Here is a 19,097-nt window from a genome sequence, read left to right on the forward strand (position 1 = left end):
AATAGATTTTTTTTTTCTTTGCTCTGCTTGTGGTTAATTTCTACCTTGATGATGTTGTGGTCAGAGAAGATACTTTGTATTATCTCAGCGTTTTGGGTCTTTTTGAGGATTGCTCTGTGGCCTAAGATGTGGTCTATTCTGGAGAATTTTCCATGTGCACTGGAAAAGAATGTATAATTTGCAGCTGTTGAGTGGAATGTTGTATATATGTCTATGAGGTCAAGTGGGTTGCTTTTGCCCTTTAAGTCTTCTGTATCTTTGTTGAGTTTCTTTCTAGATGTTCTGTCCTTTACTGAGAGTGGTGTGTTGAAGTCTCTTACTATTATTGTGGACCCGTCAGTTTCTCTTTTCAGTGCTGTTAGAGTTGGTTTTATGTACTTTGGAGACCTGTCATTGGGTGCATAGATGTTTATTATGGTTATGTCTTAATGATGGATCATCCCCTTAATCATTATATAGTGTCCTTTATTATTTATGGTGGATTTTGTTTTAAAGTCTATTTTATCTGAGATTAGAAGTTCCACTCCTGCTGTTTTTTGGTAGCTGTTTGCTTGATATATTTTTTTCCATCCTTTGGTTTTTAATAAATTTATATCTTTGTTTCTAAGGTGTATCTCTTGTAGACAGCATATTGATGGATCCTGTTTTTTTTTAATCTATTCTGTCATTCTCTGTCTCTTTCTGGGTGCATTTTGGCCATTTGCATTCAGTGTAATTATTGATAGGTGTTAATTTATTGCTGTCATTTTGTAGTGCTTTTTTTTGTGGTTGCTGACGTTTTCTTTGTTCCTCTTACTCTCCTGTGCTGAATTCCTTTTGTTTGTGGATTTTTTTTTTCATTTCTTTTGTTTTTGTACGTTTTGTTTTTACTGAGAGTTTATGTTTTTCTTCTGTATTTTGGTGGGTAGGTTTGTTAATTTTCTTTGTGGTTACCATGAAATTTACCTTTACCTTCCTAGGTTTGAAGCAGTCTATTATTGGTATCACCTTGCCTTCCTCTCCATTAGAAGGTTCTATACCTACAGTGTTTATTCCGTCTTTTATTGTTCTGATGTTGTGGTCCATTACAGATTAATCTCTCTGGTTCCCTGTTGTAATTCTTTGGTTTTGGATAGTCGTTGAGAGTTCATTTCGTCCGTTGGTATCCAGCTGGTACAATCCTGCATCCTTGATTCAGCCTGTGGTCTGATGTTGTTTGTTCTTAGATTGAAGGACTCCCTTTAATAATTCTTGTAATTTGGGTTTGGCTTTTATGTAGTCCCTTAATTTCTGTTTATCTGAAAGTGACCTGATTTCATCATCATACTTGAATGCGAGTTTTGAAGGATGTATTATTCTTGGCTGGCATTTCTTTTCTTTCAAGGTTTTATAAATGTCATCCCATTGCCTTCTTGCTTGCATGGTTTCTGCCAGATAATCTGAGCTTAGTCTCATTGTTTCTTCTCTGTGTGTGACTTTTCGTTTTTCTTGAGTTGCTCTCAGGATCTTTGTTTGTCTTTGGTTTTAGCGAGTGTGATTATGATGTGTCTTGGTGATTTTCTTTTGGGGTCTATCCTATATGGGGTTCATTTTGCTTCTTGGATGGTCAGCTTTTCATCTTTCATGATATTGGGGAAGTTTTCTGTCAGCGATTCTTCAGTGATCCTCTCTGTGTTTTCTGTTTTCTCCCCCTGTTCTGGAACTCCGATCACTCGCAAATTTTTGGTTTCAGTTGTATCCCACATAATTCTCAGGGTTTTTTCATTTTTCTTCATTCTTTTTTTATGATTTTTCATCCAACAGTTGTATCCAAGTGTTTGTCTTCCATTTTGCTGATCCTGTCTTCTATCCTTTCATACTTCCTCCGCAGCCTTTCTGTGACTCTGTCCATTTCTGAAATCTTGTTTATCTTTTGGATTTCTAATTGTTGTTTTTTGTATGATTTCTAGTTTTGAATTTATTTTAGCATTTTGTTCCTGTATTATTTTTCTGAATTCTTCCATTTTTTTGTCTGTATTTTCCATGAATTTGTCTGCCTTTTCCATGAATTTGTCTGTTTTTTCCTCATTTTTGTCTTGTTTTTGCTTCAACTGTTGGATAGCTCTGAGTATTGGAGATTTGAATTCCCTATCAGGTAGTTCTAGTGCCTTTTCTTCTACTGGAAGGTCATCTGGTGTTTTATTTCAGACGTCTACTGGGACCACCCTGTCCTGTTTTTCTATATGTTTTGATATTGTCTGCTATGTTCGGGACATTCAGTAATTATTTTCCTTGTTTATTGATTGTAGATTTGTTTGTTTTGTCCTGCTTTATAGTTTCATTTAGTTATGTCTGGTCCAGCGGGCTGTGCATTGTTTGTTGTTTGCTCGTCTGTGGGCATGATACTTTTCACCTCCTTCTCCAATGGGCAGGGTCAGTCACTCAGGTATGGTACAGCAGTGCAAGTCCAGCTGAAGGGGAGTTGCTGGGATGGATTATTTGTGGCATGTACTAGGGCCAACAGGGTGGGCCGGGTATCATTGCAGGGCAGGTTCTGGTAGGCTGTGCCTGTGCTCCTTGGGGCTGTGATGTTCAGTGCACAATGCAGGTAGGCAGGAAGGAGGGGGGAGATTGTAATATGTGGATCTAAGATGGGTATGGGAAAGAGGAGTGAGAGGAGAGAGGAACAGGAGCTAAAAACTTAGAAACAAGCAAACAAAAAAGAGTGCTAAGGGAGCTTGCCCTCGGAGCAGAGAGATGAGAGACTGAGAAATGGAGGAAAACAAAAAGAAAAAGCATAAAAGGAAAAAATGAATAAGTAAAAATTAGAAAAGGAAAAGAAAGAAAGAAAAACCCCCAGGGGTCCCACTGGTGTGGGTGCAAGGACTGGGGTAGTTGCTCCCTTGTCATGAAGTACAGCCTGGCTGGAAGCGGTGGAGATGTCACACAGTGCCAGGTATCAGGTATTTAGGAGACAGGAGAGAACGTAATTATAGAGAGACGAGAATCTGAGAAATGAAGAAAGACCACAGGGAAAAAGAAAGAGAAGAAAACAAAACAAAGAAACAAAACAAAAAAAAAAAAGCACTGTTTTCTTGGTGGTATGAGGTCCCCCTGTCTCTGCTCACTAGGGTCTCTTTGTATCTCAAGAGATTACCTGAAGACAGGATCCAGTCTTGTAGATCGAGTCCTGCCTCACTAACACAACTCCCGCCCGCCCTCCCTCATTAACATAATAGAGGCAGGATTTACAACATATAGGAAAATTACACAGTACCGGGAATCATGGCCCAGCCAAATTGATACACACAGTTTTGGGAGGACATAATTCAGTCCGTGACAGTTAGGAAGGGATTCTCTGAGGAGGTGATAATTTAAGCTGAGACCTAAATGACGTGAAGGAGCCAGTCGTAAGAATATCAAGAAAGAGCATTTCTAGCAGGTAGATAACTAGAACAAACACACCAATGTAGAAATGACCTTGGGGGTGTTCTGGAGCATAGTGGGTAAATGGAAGCATGAGGTTGGAGAGACAGATCAGATAGGGATTTGTAAGTCAGGGAAAGAGCTTGGGTTTTATTATAGTTGTCATGAGAAGCCATTAGAGTTTAAAGCAGGGGAATGATATAATATGATTTAGGTTTTTCATAGGTCATTTTGATGGCTGTGTGGAGAAAGGATTAGAGGGAGGGCAAGGGTGAAAGCCAGAGATGAATTAGGAGGCTTTTGAAGGAGTCAGCCCTCTTCAGAAGAAGTCAAGAGCCAGCACATCATTGACTTTTTCTTCTCTTTATGTATGGTTTCTCATTTTTTTCCTGTTTTCCATGGATCACCGTTTTGAAAATATGAAAGGAATTATTCAGTGAAAAGACATCCTCTTTCTCCTATCCCCTAGCCATCCTTTTGCACTCCCCACAGGTAGTGAGTGCTATTTCCTGTATATCCTTCTACGTATTTTATGAGTATATGGAGATACAAGCATATATGCAATGTTTATCCTACTTTTTTTACACATATGGTAATGTTCTGTTCCGCACCTTGCCTTTTTCGTTCAGCAGTAGATCTTATATCATTACATTGTTTCATGACTGTAGAGCATTCCATTGTATAACAATAGCATAAAGACTTTTTGTTAAGTCATTTCAAACTGTTATATATAATAACTTTGTGTAAAAGTTATTTTACCACATAACTCTTTTGCATATATATGCACATCTATGTCTATGAATGGCATAACAATTTGGTGACCCTGGGGATTCAGTAAGTATTTACACAAAAGATAAGTATGATCCAAGGAGATGCCTTGCTGTCAAGATACTTACGACAATGGAGTTGTAAACTAGCCCAATGATATTCAGCATATTATTCTGAACCCTGACAAGACAGAGAGGAAGAAAGGGAGGCAAGCCAAGTTTTTAGTATTCCAAACCATGGAAAATTTTTATTTTCAATACAACCTTTTTGGAACTACTTTTTATTTTTAATTCACATGTGGGCATAACAGAATTTTTTTTCTTTTCTGTTTTTAGCCAACTTCCATGAGAGCTATCCGTGCTAGATATGACCCTTTTCTACAAACGAGACACCGAATAGAACAGGTAAATTTTAAAAAGCATTTTGAAATTAGAATTTTGTACTTAGTAAGAAATTATTGTTGCTTGATTTGGGTTGAACCTGAAATAAGCACTAAAAGGTGGCACAGTGGTTAAGAGCTTGGCTACTAACCCAAAAGGTCAGCAATTCAAATCCACTAGCCACTCCTTGCACACCCTACGGGGTGCTTCTTCTCTGTCCTATAGGGTCGCTATGAGTCAGGATCGACTTGATGGCAACAGGTTTGATTTGAACCTGAAATAAGTTTTTAATCGCTGTCCTAGAGAGGGAAACTATATTGCAGTGCCTAACAAGATCAGAAACACTACTTTCTTTAGTGACTATATTATTCTCTTTGAAGGCTCTGTTTTTCCAAATTCCTTTCAATTAATAAAAAGTCATTTATGGTATGAAATTTATGGAATGTAAGTGTTTGAAAGTTCTCAGACAGTAGGTAAATGAGTTGAATTTTAGCTTCCATAAGCCCGATCAACAAGCATTTTGACTGGTTTGCTGGGAGTGAGATAGGGAATTGACTGCAAAGGAGTATGAGGAACTTTATGGAATTTTGAACGTGTTCTGTATCATGATTGTGGTAGCAGTTATACAGCTTTATACATTTATCAAAACTCATCAAATTTTATACCTCAAGTTAGTGGATTTTATTGTATGTAAATTATACCTCAGTATAGTTCATTAGAAACAAGTACTATATAAATGACCTGTTCAAGAAATCTGAACATTAATATAGATTTTCTTTGCTTGCACTTTTATTTTAAACTTGTCTAATTTAAAAATGTAAGCACTGTCTGTAGTTGTTGCAATAACATACAGTAGGGCAAATAAAATATCTAAAATAGAAGGTAACATATACAGTGGTCAGTAAGTTGATTCTGGGTTTATTTGACTTGTTATTTGAGAATGGCATCTAGTTCTAATTTTCAGTTGGTAAAGTATATTCTAAACTTACCCTGGCTTTATTTTTTTTTTAAGTTATGGTATTTAATTCATTTAAAATATAAAATTATGTTGAATAGAGTGCGAAATGTTTGTGTTTACTAAAAAGGAACATCGGCTTTTTTTAAAAAAGTTTTAGAAACTGATACAGAGCAGTGATTCTTTTTTTAACCACAAGTAACCTGAATTACTTTTTTAAAACACATGTCAGAGCCTCATTTCTGGAGATTCTGATTAAGTCTGGTTTAGGGTCCTGGCAAGATAATATGAAAAAGCTATTAGGATGATTTTGATTGTATTCCTTGTTAACAACAATAGATACAGAGCTAGAGTATTCTGTTAGTACTAATATGTGTGTATGTATGTATATGTATGTGCATGTATATATGTATATATAATTTTTTTTTAATTTGCAGAAACAAGTATAAAAAAGAGATGCCTTTTTGTCCAAATTAAGTGTAGAAATCCTTTACATAGTACGTTAATTCTATTTCATAACCAGGTAGTCTACTTGACCCTCTTTTTCTCAAGCCTAACATTATGGCAGGAGATTTAAATACTTATTTTTAAAAATTAGGATCTTGACTTACTGACAGATGTTGACAAATGAAAGATATGTACCATTCTGTCTCCTAGTATGGATGACATATTTCATATTTCTTCAGTAGTTTTCAGACATTTTCCTTTTTTTCTTCCCCCAGAAAGTAGGCTTGAGGTGCCACCTGTGCCCTGAATCTTCACAATTTAAAACTGCTTTCTTGATTTTTTTTCTTCCTAATCTAGTGTTCTTTTTCCTTCCATTTGCTTCAAGCCCTGATTATATTGCATATCATTTTTGTTGTCCCCAGGGCTTACTACAGAGTCTGGCATAAAACATGATGAATAGATATTTGCTTATAATGAATAGATATTTGTCTTACTGCTCTTTAGTGTATATGTCTTTTTAAATTTCCATTTGACTCTAGATGTTGAAATCAAGCTTCTTGTTTATTATGTACTTTTAATTATCACTCTCCCTTCTTATTTGAGCTATAATTATATTTTTTCTTTCAGACTCTGAAGTTCATTTTTTTTAATTCCACAGAATTAGCTAAATATGTTTAATTGGTTCTCATTTTAAAAGTGTGCTGATTAAAAACACTGCAAAATTTAGAAATGTACAACACCCTCTTCAAGTAGGTGACTCTAATGCTGGTGAATTTATATGTCTTTCAGTTAAAACAGCTTGGTCACAGCGTGGATAAAGTAGAGTTCATTGTGATGGGTGGAACATTTATGGCCCTCCCGGAAGAATACAGAGATTATTTTATTCGAAATTTACACGATGCCTTATCAGGACATACTTCCAACAATATTTACGAGGCAGTCAAGTAAGAAACCCTTATTTTATCTAAAATCAGTCTTTCTGGGTTAAGTTTGTGACAACAAACTGTAATTGAATATTTTCAAGATATATCATTCTTTTTTTCTCATTTTTTAAAATTATGAAATACTTCAGACATACAAAAAATAATAAAAGTCTCAAAAACATTGTGCCCTTGCTTGATCATACTGTTCTCTTTCCTCCTTAGAGCTGTTTTCCTGACTTTGTTGTTTCTCATTGTATGAGTCTGTTTGTGTGTGTGTGTACACACACACATAAAATATAGATACATTCATACATACAGAATACAGTATTTGTGCATATTTTGAAACTTCATGTAAGTGACATCACTTGGTAGATTCCGTTTTGCAACTTAGTTTTTCTGCTTAACACTGTTTTGAGACTTAGCCACATTGCTACTGTTGTTGTTAGTTGCCCTTGAGTCAGTTCTGACTTACATGCTACTAGCAGCTCTAATTCATTTTTTAAACTTATATGCTGTTATATACTATTTCACTGTATGAAAAAAAGCTACAACTTATCCAATCTTCTGTCAAGAATATTTACAATTGTTTTTTACTCTAAAGCTTGATAAAATGACTTCTTTATATCTATCTCCTAAGACATCTATGTGAGAGTTTCCCTGGGTCTATGCAGGACTGAGTGGTATGCACATCTTTAACTTTCCTTGATAGATCATTACTTTACTCTCCAAGTGATTGTCAGTTTATCCCTCCTAGCAGCAGCATATAAGAATTCGTTTTGTTCTACACCCACTCTCTTATTTCTTGTAGTCTTTTCTGTTTTGTGGGAAAGGAGTTTTTTCGTTGAAATAATTCTTTTTTTGAAAAATGAGTATGGCCCATTGCCATAGTAGTGTCCTCAAATAAGGAGTAATTCACAAATGTGATTTGTAGAGATCTTTTTAGCCTTATGCTAATCTAAACTGCAGGAGTTTTGCTTGGGCTAGCTGAGTTTTCAGCCCACACTAGAAGTGGGAAAACTCTTTACTGTAACACTTAGCTGCTATTAATTCAACAAAACAAGTGACTGTTATTTGTTGTTGTTGTTGTTAGGTGCTGTTGGGTCGGTTCTGACTCATAGCGACCCTATGTACAACAGAACAAAACATTGCCCGGTCCTGCGCCATCCTCACAGTTGTTGTTATGCTCAAGCCTATTGTTCAGCTGCTGTGTCAGTCTATCTCACTGAGAGTCTTCCTCTTTTTTGCTGACCCTCTACTAAACCTCATGTCCTTCTCCAGGGACTGATTGCTCCTGATAACATGTCCAAAGTATGTGAGGTGTAGTCTTGCCATCCTTGCTTCTAAGGAGCATTCTGGGTGTACTTCTTCCAAGACAGATTTGTTTGTTCTTTTGGCATTCCATGGTGTATTCAATATTCTTTGCCAACACCATAACTCAAAGATGTCAATTCTTCTTGCGTCTTCCTTATTCATTGTACAGCTTCTCCGTGCATATGAGGCGATTGAAAACACCATGGCTTGGGTTAGGTGCACCTTAGTTTTCAAGGTGACATCTTTGCTTTTCAACACTTTAAGGAGGTCTTTTGCAGCAGATATGCCCAGTGCAGTGCGTCATCTGATTCTTAACTGCTACTTCCATGAGTGTTGCTTGTGGATCCAAGTCAAATCCTTGACAACTTCAATCTTTTCTCCATTTATCATGATGTTGTTATCTGTCCAATTGTAAGGATTTTTGTTGTCTTTATGTTGAGGCATAATCCATACTGAAAGCTGTAGTCTTTGATCTTTATCAGTAAAGTACTTCAAGTCTTCTTCACTTTCAGCAAGCAAGACTATTATTTAATAACTATTATTTAATACTATTAAACAATTTATGTTTACAAATGCAGTCGTTTACTCATACTGAATTCTAGTTGAGAAAACAGAATTGTACATTCCTTTGATACCTCGTTCTCAATTTTTATCAGGAAGAATACTAGCATTTCGTATGCTTGAATGATTTAAGAAGTGAAAGTCTTAAAATAGTTTTTATTTTCAGAAGTTTCAGAAACATCTGGGTAGTTACTTGTGTACTATTTCTTCTTGTATTTAACAAATGTTTTTTCAGAGTCTACTATGTACCATGCACTGTTTTAGGCACTGGGAGCAACATGTGAATAAGTCGGATACTGTCCTTGCCCTTATAGTGCAGTTGCCCTTATAGTACAGATACTGTCCTTGCCCTTATTAACAAATAATAAGTGCTGTGATGGAAATAGGCTGCTCTGATAAAGAATAAATAGGGTTATGCTTTAGATGAAGTGGTAATATTCAAGCTGAGACCTGAAGTATAAAGAAGGGTCAGGCAAAGAGCAGAAAGAATATTCAAAGCAGAAAGAATAACAAAGACAAAGGCACTAAAGTGGAAAAGAGTTTGGAATGTTCTAGAAATAGAGGTATGGCCAGCATGGCTAGATCCCAGTGAGCAAGGGAGAGAACAGCATGAAATCAGAGAGTTCGGCAAGGGCCAAGTATTATATATGCTTTTGAGGAATTTAAATTTTATTTGAAATGTAGTAGGAAGTAGATGAACAGATTTAAGCAGGGGAGTGACATATTCTGGTTGATAAGTATGAAGGATATTCTGACTATTGTCTGGCTAATGGATTAAAGGGATACAGGAGAAAAAGTGGGAGACCAGATAGGAAACTATTATATCCATCCTAATTCAGGAGGTGGTGGCAATAGTGGTAGAGAAGAGAAGATGGACTACAGCTGTATTTTGTTGGTGCAGCTGGCAGGACTTTGGATTGGCTGTTGAGGGGTAAGGGAGAGGAAGGAATCAAAGAGGACACCAGGTTTTGGCTGTAGGGAATGGTTGGAGGGCCATGCCATATACTGAGATGGCAGGGAAGAGCAGTTTTTGTGGGAGAAAATTAAGAGTTTTATTTTGGGTATTGTAAGTTTGACATGCCTATGATACATTCAAGTGGCGATGCCAGCTAGGATATTGCGTATACAAAAGAGGTCTGGGCTGGCAATATAAAATTGGGGGTTATCAGTTCATAGATGATATTTACAGCCATATAAATGGATGAGATTGCCTAATGGGAAGGTGTCAGATCTCCAAGTATACTAAGTGAAAAAGCAAGTTTTAGAGCAATTCTTATAGAATAATCCTATCATTTTTGTGTATATGCACATATATGTGTAAATGCATAGAAGAGGTATTAGAATGACCATCATCTAATTACAGGTATTAAAGCTGAGGAGGAAGGGGCATGGGAAATAGGAGCAAAGGAAGATATTTACATTTGCTCTGTATACAATGTGCCCAGCATTGTGGTAGGTGTTTTATTCAGTTACTTAATCCTTATAGTAAGGCTTTGAGTTAAGTATTCAAGTTATCCGTTTTACACAGAGGAATTAAGCAAATTGTCCAAAGTTAAACAAGTAGAGTGAAGATGTGAACTTTGCTGTAATGCTAGAAAGTATGCTAGGTGCAAAAATTTAAAGAGGGAACATCATTAAAAGTTGAAAATATTGGAAAGAATATGGTTCTCTTTAATTCTTGTACACCCCTACCTGCTTCGAGCCTTTTCTGGCTTTGCTTATAGGTCAGGGCAGGTGAGGTAAAGGGTCATATAGTAACTAATTATGAAGTTGTTCAGAGAGTTTATTGCAGGGTAACAGGTAAGACCAAATTTTGAATGTACCTAAATTTGTTTTTCATTAACCTGTAATTAAAGCAGTTCTCGGCACATAGTAGGCATTAAGTAAGTAAACTTGTGAATGAGTTTTTAATGAATGATCAACCTGTAGATCAAATATTGACAACTAATGACTTAGGTATGACTACCTCTTGGAATGGGAGCAAAGGACATCTTGTCTTTGCCCTCCCTTTTTCCTCTATCCCTTTAACTTCCTTTACTCTCCTTCAGGTTTGTAAAAACCAGAAGAATAGAGAGGATGTTTTATAAGTTTAAGTAAATATCAAGGGTAGCTTGAGGCACCTGTGTAAAGAGTTAGGCACCTGGGAGAGTGTGTAGAGAGTAGCCTACTTTGATTGGCTTTAGGGAATGTTATAGGTTAATTCTATGGCCATAAATCTAGACTTTTAGCGACAGCTGGCCAGTATGATCTCTTTCTCCCACAGAGACTTTAGTAACAGGAGGAGATGGTGATCACATTTTTACCACTCATTCAAAACTTGATCATTCATGAATGAGTCATGCTTAGTAAAACACTGACGTCTTTCAGACTTTAAAGGAGTAATGATGTAATCCAACTCATTCCTCTTACAATAATACTGAAAATGAAACTATAGTTCCAGTACTGTACATAAAATGTATTTTGAGGAAAAACAACCTTAATTAATCAAAGTCCCATGACATTGGAATGGCAGCAGTACCTCAGAGGGTTGATAACTAAAATTCAGTTGTAAGAATTCCTTAGCAGAGTGATCTATCCAGACTATTAATTTTTCTTCCCAAGCTTATATACTTAAGTGTTCTTTTCTTGGTGCAGACATTTTTGCATTGAAGACCTTGCATATTAATGTGGTATCGAGCTATAAATATCTGGACATGTACCCCTACCCTCACCTCCCCATAAAAGTTTGCCACAAAGCTTTTCATAGTCTATAGTTTTGGTCCCCTGGGTTGCATGAGGCAGGCCAACTGAGAGAAGTATAGTGAATTTTTAGATTGCAGCTAGTTTAGCATTTTCATCAATCGAAACTTTTAAAAAATTGCTTCATTCTTGGTATGAAGTTTTAGCTTTCTTTACTAGTGGCATTTGGATGTAAGTTGTCTGTTTCAGGGGATGAAAATGAGTTTTTTGTATTATAGCTAGCTAGCTTCAATCACTATATGTTTGGTAGAAAAAGCCCTTTGGAAAAGAAAGCCTCTTTTTCTAATGGGCTAGGCAGAGCCAATGTTGTTCTGTCTTTGTTCTTGAATTTACCTCAAGAGGGCAACAAACATTTTACTTTCAGATACAAATTTATATATCATTTGACACTTCATTGCAACAAATCTCATGAATGGCTCTTGGGAAGTAATAAAGTACAATCCGGGAGCCATAAAACCATCCATAAATGTTGTACTGAATACTGCCAACCCACACTTTACATATTTTGCTGTTTGTCCTGGTCCCTATACTTAATGAGATAATCTGAAAAAAGCTGATTTGTGGCATCTTGTTTGCTTTGTTGAGATAGATTTTTACTACACACTCCCTATAATAGAATTGCTCTTTGTTTTTAGGGAAACTTTGTGTAATTTGAAGGAATAGTTAGTAGTCTGCTTTCGACTAAGGAACTAGAGATGTATACAATTATTTTCAAATGTTAACATATTTGTGAAACAAAGATCAGCCCAGAGAAACTGTGTTTTTAGCATAATGTATGCTCTTCACAGTTTTTGGCTGAGATATTTACCTTACCATTCTGTATATTATCTTGCATAGAGGGTTTTTGTGAAAACTTACTAGGTTTACCCAGTGTGGCCCACCTCTGAGATATAAAGTCGTGATGTACTTCCTTGAGTGTTAGTTGATATCAGTTGTTTTCACTTGCTAACCACACAGATGTAACACTAACTTCCATCAGCTTTAGTAAGTTTTAAAAAATTAATTTTAAATTAGGTTAAAAATTACATATTGTAACATGAGTCAACAATGTTTAAGGTTAAAACATCTTTGTTAAAATTAGGGTCAAGTTTTACTATTGGCTCCACTGTCTCTGCTTCGTTCTTGTGTTTCTAACCTAATTAAAGTTTTGCTTCTTACTTACTAGGTTAGGAGTTAGGGTAAGGCAAAGCTGTAACAAGCTGAACCTGGTTATTATTTATGGCAACTTAGTAGCAAGCAGTATGCTATATTCTTGCAGATGGAAAAACTAAAAGGATGAGTGAACAGGGAGTTCAAGGACAAAGTAGGTGTAGTTTCTCTGAAGGCTTGTTAAATCAAAGTGATAATCACTCATTATTATCAGCTAGACTGAGACTCTTCAACAGTCTACGGAGAACAACAATTACTGGTGACTGTCATCCGATAAAAATCATAGCTCTGGAGATTAAAAGGACCGGCAATAGAATCTGAGTCACCCATTCACCAGAATGCAAATGTTGCCAAATAACTCAGAACAACCTTTTAAAATAGTTTCATTCCTTTTTAATCAGTGTACTCAGAAGCAGTTTTACATTAAATCTTTAATGCTTGGCTCTTTTCAAAAGATGCAATTTAAAAGGGTAGTTACCCATCAAGAAGTAAGTGAGTCATACTTTCTCCTTGTGGAATTTTTAATTCATTTCCATTCCTTTTTTCTTCCATCGATGACTTTAAATCCTTCAGCTATGTCCTTATATGTCTTGGAAAAGCTAGAATGCTAGGTAATGTTGGATACCAGGCATGGAAGACAGATTTCATAGACTTAAAGAGCTACGAAGAAAGCAAAAGCCATGAAAGCAGTCTTTCACCTTGCTACGCTGGGCCTTATTTCTGGCAGGCCTCAGAACTTGGATTTCTGGGCTTTGGCTCTAATGCTCCCCACTCCTCACCCTCTCATTTTATGTATTGACCACGTTTATTTCCTCCCTGGTGAACCAGATTTTCTTAGATGGGGACCAGAATCCTTAACATTGGCAGTTCAACCTAGGATACAGTCTTAGCCATATTAAGAAACATGATACTAGGTTTTTTTCTTCCAACATTCTATTTGAAACAAAAATTGAAAGAATTTTCCAGTGAGCACCCGCATACCCACCACATAAATTGTTACACCTTCCGTACTGAAGACCTGAGTTTGATTTCTGGCCAGCACACCCTCAAGGGCAGCCCACAACTGTCGTTGGAGGCTTGCGTGTTGCTGTGATGCTGAACAAGTTTCAGTAGAGCTTCCAGGTAAAGACAAACTAGGAAGAAAGCCCTAGCCATCTACTTATGAAAAGTCAGCCAGTGAACACCCAGTGAATCACAGCAGTCCAATCCTGTTGTGCATGAGGTCACCATGAGTTGACTTCTGGTAACAGTGACAGCATACCCTGCTGGCTCAGTGATTAAGAGCTTGACTGCTAACCAAAAGGTCAGCAGTTCTAATCCACCAGCTGCTCCTTGGAAACCCTGTTGTGCAGTTCTACTCTGTTCTGTAGGGTCGCTATGAGTAGGAATAGACTCGACAGGTTTGTTTTGGTTTTTTGATCCATCTATCCATTCCTCTATCCATCCATTTAACCCCCTTGTTTTTTTGATGCATTTCAAAGTAAGTTACAGACTTAAGTACACTTCTCCCAAATCTTCATCATGCATGTCAGTAACTAGTGTTCCCTGTTTTTTTCTTTTGAAGTAAATTTACATACAGTGAAATGCACAAATGTTAAGTGTACCATTTGATTAGTTCTGATAAATGCATATGCCTGTGCAACAAAACCGTATTAAGATGTAGAACATTACTGTAGTCCTAGAAATTTCTCTCCTGCTTCTCCCCAGTAAATTCTCACCTGCACCTTCCAGAGGCAGCCATTGTTCTGATTTTTCCCCCGCCGTAGATTAGTTTTGCCTATTCTAGAACTTCATATAAAGGAAACCATACAGCATATACTCTTTTGTGTAAAGCTTCTCTCACTGAGCATAATGTTTTTGCGATTCATCGGTGTTGTTACCTGTTTCAATAGTTTTTTTTGTTCGTTTTGTTTTGCCAAGTAGTATTCCATCGTATGTATAGACCACAGGTTGTTTATCCATTATTCTATTGATGGACACCTGGGCTATTTTCATTTAGGGGCTGTTACAAGTAAAGCTTTAATGAACGTTCTTGTACAAGTCTTTTTATGGATATAGGTATTTCTTTATCTTGGTAAAATAACTAGAAGTGGATTGCTGGGTCATGTGTTTAGTTTTATAAGAAACTGACAAACGTCCAGAATGGTTGTACCGTTTGTACTCCCACCAGTAATGTATGAGATTCAATTGTTCCATATCCTCACCAACATATGGTGTTGTCATTCTTTTTAATTTTAGCCATTCTGGTGGGTGTGTAATAGTATCTCGTTGTAGTTTTAATTTGCATTTTCCTGATGACTAATGATAATGAGCACCTTATTATGTTCTTATACTATTTGTATATATTTCCTTGGTGCAGTGTCTGCTAAAATCTTTTATCCATTTTTTATTGGGTTGTTACTGTATTCTAGATAACAGTCCTTTGTTAGATATACATTTTGCCAATATGAAAACCCAGTCTGTGGCTTGAGTATTCGTTATATTAATGGTGTCTTTGGCAGAAGTTTTTAAATTTGATCAAGTCTAGTTTAGCTTCTTTTTTTTTTTCATGGTTAATGCTTTCTGTATTGTCTTTAATAAACCTTTGTCTACTCCCGTCACAAAGATATTCTTCTGTATATTCTTCTAGTTATAGTTTTAGCTTTCATATTTAGGCTTATGATCAAAATTAATTTTTATATATGATACAGGAGTCGAGGTTTCTTTTTTCCTATATGGGTATCCAGTTGTTCCAACATCATTTGTTAAAAATTTTTTCTTCCTCGTTTGGATTGTTTTGGTGCCTTTGTAAAAAATAAAATGACTATGTAAGTATGGGTTTTGAGCTCTATTCAGTTCCCTCGATCTGTTTTTCAGTCCTTATGCCAGTACCAGACTATCTTGATTACTGTATTTTATAGTATGTCTTCAAGTCAAGTAGTGTAAGTCTCCAACTTTCTGATTTTTTTCAAGATTGCTTTGAATATTCTAGGTCCTTTGCTGCATTTTCTATGTAATATTTAGAATCAGCTTGTGAATTTTGACAAAAAGTGTGGTAGGATTGGAATTGTGTTTAAACTGTAGAACAATTTGGAGAGAATTGACAGTTTAACAATATTGGTCTTCCAGTCTGTGAACATGGTCTGTCTCCCCTATTACTGGGTCTTCTTTAATTTCTCCTAGCAATTTCCACATAGAGGTTTTGCAAGCCTTTTGTTAACTTTATTTCAACGTATCTTTATAGTTGATGTAAATGAAATTTTAAAAAGTTTTATTTTCAAATTGTTTGCAACTTGTATCTAGATATACAGTTGAATTTTGTGTATTAATTTTATATCCTACAACCTTACTAAATTCACTATAGGCAGTCCTCAGGTTATGAACTTCCATCTTATACTTGCCTTTTAATGTTATATGTCATGGATTGAATTGTGTCCCCCCAAAATGTGTGTGAACGTGGCTAGGCCATGGTTCCCAGTATTGTGTGATTGTCCACCATTTTGTCATCCGATGTGATTTTCTCATGTGTTGTCAATCCTATCTCTATGACATTAATGAGGCAGGATTAGAGGCAGTTATGTTAATGAGGCAGAACTCAGTCTACAAGATTAGATTGTGTCTTAAGTGAATCTCTTTTGAGATATAAAAGAGAGAAGCAAGCAGAGAGACAGGGGGACCTCATTACCACCAAGCATGAAGAGCCAGGAGCGCATGTCCTTTGGACCTGGGGTCTCTTTGCTGGAAAGCTCCTATTCCAGGGGAATATTGATGACAAGGACCTTCTTCCACAGCCGACAGAGAGAGAAAGCCTTCCCCCAAAGTTGACGCCCTGAATTTGGACTTCTAGCCTACTGGACTGTGAGAGAATAAACTTCTGTTTGTTGAAGCCATCTGCTTGTGGTATTTTTGTTACAGCAGCACTAGATAACTAAGCAATTATCTAAGTTTGCTGTCACTTTGAAATGATTGAATCCGCCCCTATTCGCAAGAGATTCTTCATCACAATCACCTTCACTTGCTGCATGTGCAGCTTTTAAATCATTGAAAAGCTTGAGCCTTTTCTTGTACTAAAATAAGGCCAACTAAGAACCATATGTACCTGTTCCAGCTTACCTACAAATTCGACTTGAAGATGCAGTTAGGAATGGATCTAGTTCATAACCTGGGGACTGCCTGCACTTAGTTTAAAAGTTACATTGTAAATCCATTAGAATTTTCTTCATAAACAATGTCATCTGCAAATACAGTGAGTTTTACTTTTTACGTAGGCTCTTTTTTTTTTTTTTTTTAATTGTAATGGCTCGGACCTTCAGTAGAGTTTAGATAGCAGTGGTGAGAGTAGGCTTCCTTGTCTTGTTCCCCATGATACAGGGGAAGTATTTGATATTTCAGTATTGAGCGCATTGGTACTTGTGGTTTTTTTTTTTTTTTTTTTTTTAGATTTAAGTTTGCTGAGAGATTTTATCATGAGAAGTTTATCATTAACTCATTTGTCTAATGCTTTCTCTGCATCTATTTAAATGATCACATGATTTCCCCCCTTTATTCTGATAATACAAATTACATTGATTGATTTTTTTTCAATGTTGAACTAACCTTATAGTCCTAGGATCAACCCTGTTTGGTCATAATGTACTATCCTTTTTGTATAATCCTGGATTCAGTTTGTTATATATACTATGTAAAGGATTTTTGTGACTTTGTTCATGAAGGAAGATGATCTGTAATTTCCTTCTTTTGTAATTTCTTTGTTACATTTTGGTATTAGTGTTACTCAGGCCTCATAAAACAAGTTAGGAATTGATCCCTCTTCCTCTGTTTTCTGAAAGAGTTTGTATAAAATGAATGTTATTTCTTCTGTAACTGTTTGCTAGAACTCACCAGGGAGCTGTATGGGGTTGAAACTTAACTTTCTGGGGAGAGTTTTAGGTGATAATTCAGTTCCTTTTCAGGGATATTCTGTTCCATCTGTGTCTGTTTAGAAAGTTATATTTTTCAGGGAATTTATCCATTTCATTCAAGTTGTCAAACTTTTTGGCATTGTTTTTTATAATATTCTTTTATTATGCTTTTAATAAAAGTCTGTAGGATCTTGGTGATCACCCCTCTTTCAATCCTGATATTAATAATCTATATTCCCTCTTTTTTTCTTCATCAGTCTAGTTAGGGGTTCATCAATTTTGTTGTTCTTTTCAAATAATTAACTTTTGGTTTTATTTTCTCTACTGTTTGTTTTCTACTTCATTGATTTTTGCTTTTATTTTTACTACTTTGCTTCTAGTTTCTTGGGTTTACTTTGCTCTTCTTGTGACTTAAGTAAGGTATAGAAGCGTGGCCATCTTAGATCCTTTTTCTTTTTTTTGTAAGTATTTAAAGCTTTAAGCTTCCTTCTAGGCATTGTGTTATCTGAATCCTCAAATTTTGATATGCTGAATTTCATTATCAGTCAATTCAAAATATTTTCTGATATCCTTTATATTTCTTCTTTGACACATGGATTATATGGAAATGGGTTGTTTAATTTCCAAATACATGAGGATTTTTCTTGATCTTATTGTTATTGATTTCTAATTGAATTACATTTTGATCAGAGAGCATACTCTGTATGATTTCAGTTTGTTAAATTTACTGAAACTTGTTTTATGGCCCAGCATATGATCTATCTTGGTGAACATCCCATGTGTACTTGAAAAGACGTGTATTCTGCAGTTGTTGGGTGTAATGTTCTGTAAATATCAATAATATCAAGGTAGTTGATCAGGTTGTTCAGATGGTCTTTGTCTTTGAAGTCTTTTTTTTTGTCTAGCTCTATTAGTTGCTGGGGGTGGGAAGTGTTAAGATCTCCAACTGTGATAGAGGAATCATGTATTTCTCCCTTTAATTATGTTAATTTTTACTTCATATACTTTGAATATGTTATTAGGTGCATACATATATTGATTACTATGTGTCATGGATTGAATTGTGTCCCCCAGAAATATCTGTCAACTTGGCTGGGTCGTGATTCCCAGTATTGTATGATTGTGTACCATTTTGTAATCTGATGTGATTTCCTTATGTGTTCTAAACTCTGTCACTATGATGTAATAAGATGGATTAGCAGCAGTTATACTGATGAGGTCTACAAGAGTAGATGGTATCTTGGGCCGATCTCTTTTGAGATATAAAAGAGAGAAGTGAGCAGAGACACATGGGAACCTCACCACCACCAAGAGAGCAGTGCTGGAAGCAGAGCGTGTCCTTTGGACCTCAGGTTCCTGTACCGAGGGAAGACTGATGCACCACAGAGACCTTCCTCCAGAGCCGACAGAGAAAGAAAGTGTTGCCCTGGAGCTGATGCCCTGAATTTGGACTTGTAGCCCACTGGACTGTGAGAGAATAAACTTCTCTTTGTTAAAGCCATCCACTTGTGGTATTTCTGTTATAGCACCACTAGATGATGAAGATAATATGTTTTCCTTATCTTTTAGAGTTAATGTAGTGCCACTTCACATAAAATAC

The 19,097-nt window shown here is 36.2% G+C and overlaps 1 protein-coding gene across 2 annotated transcripts in view; it reads left to right on the forward strand.

Moving 5' to 3' along the window:
* Positions 1 to 19,097, forward strand: part of ELP3 (elongator acetyltransferase complex subunit 3) — a 119,623-nt gene that overhangs the window by 19,122 nt on the left and 81,404 nt on the right. For both annotated transcript variants that reach the window (XM_004382186.2, XM_023736728.1), the window contains exons 6-7: positions 4,488 to 4,556; positions 6,724 to 6,878. In XM_004382186.2, the coding sequence (XP_004382243.1) occupies positions 4,488 to 4,556; positions 6,724 to 6,878 (224 nt within the window). The remainder of the gene's footprint in view (positions 1 to 4,487; positions 4,557 to 6,723; positions 6,879 to 19,097) is intronic.

This window comes from Trichechus manatus, unplaced genomic scaffold (assembly GCF_000243295.1).
Source record: "Trichechus manatus latirostris isolate Lorelei unplaced genomic scaffold, TriManLat1.0 scaffold00091, whole genome shotgun sequence".
Lineage (NCBI taxonomy): Eukaryota > Metazoa > Chordata > Mammalia > Sirenia > Trichechidae > Trichechus > Trichechus manatus.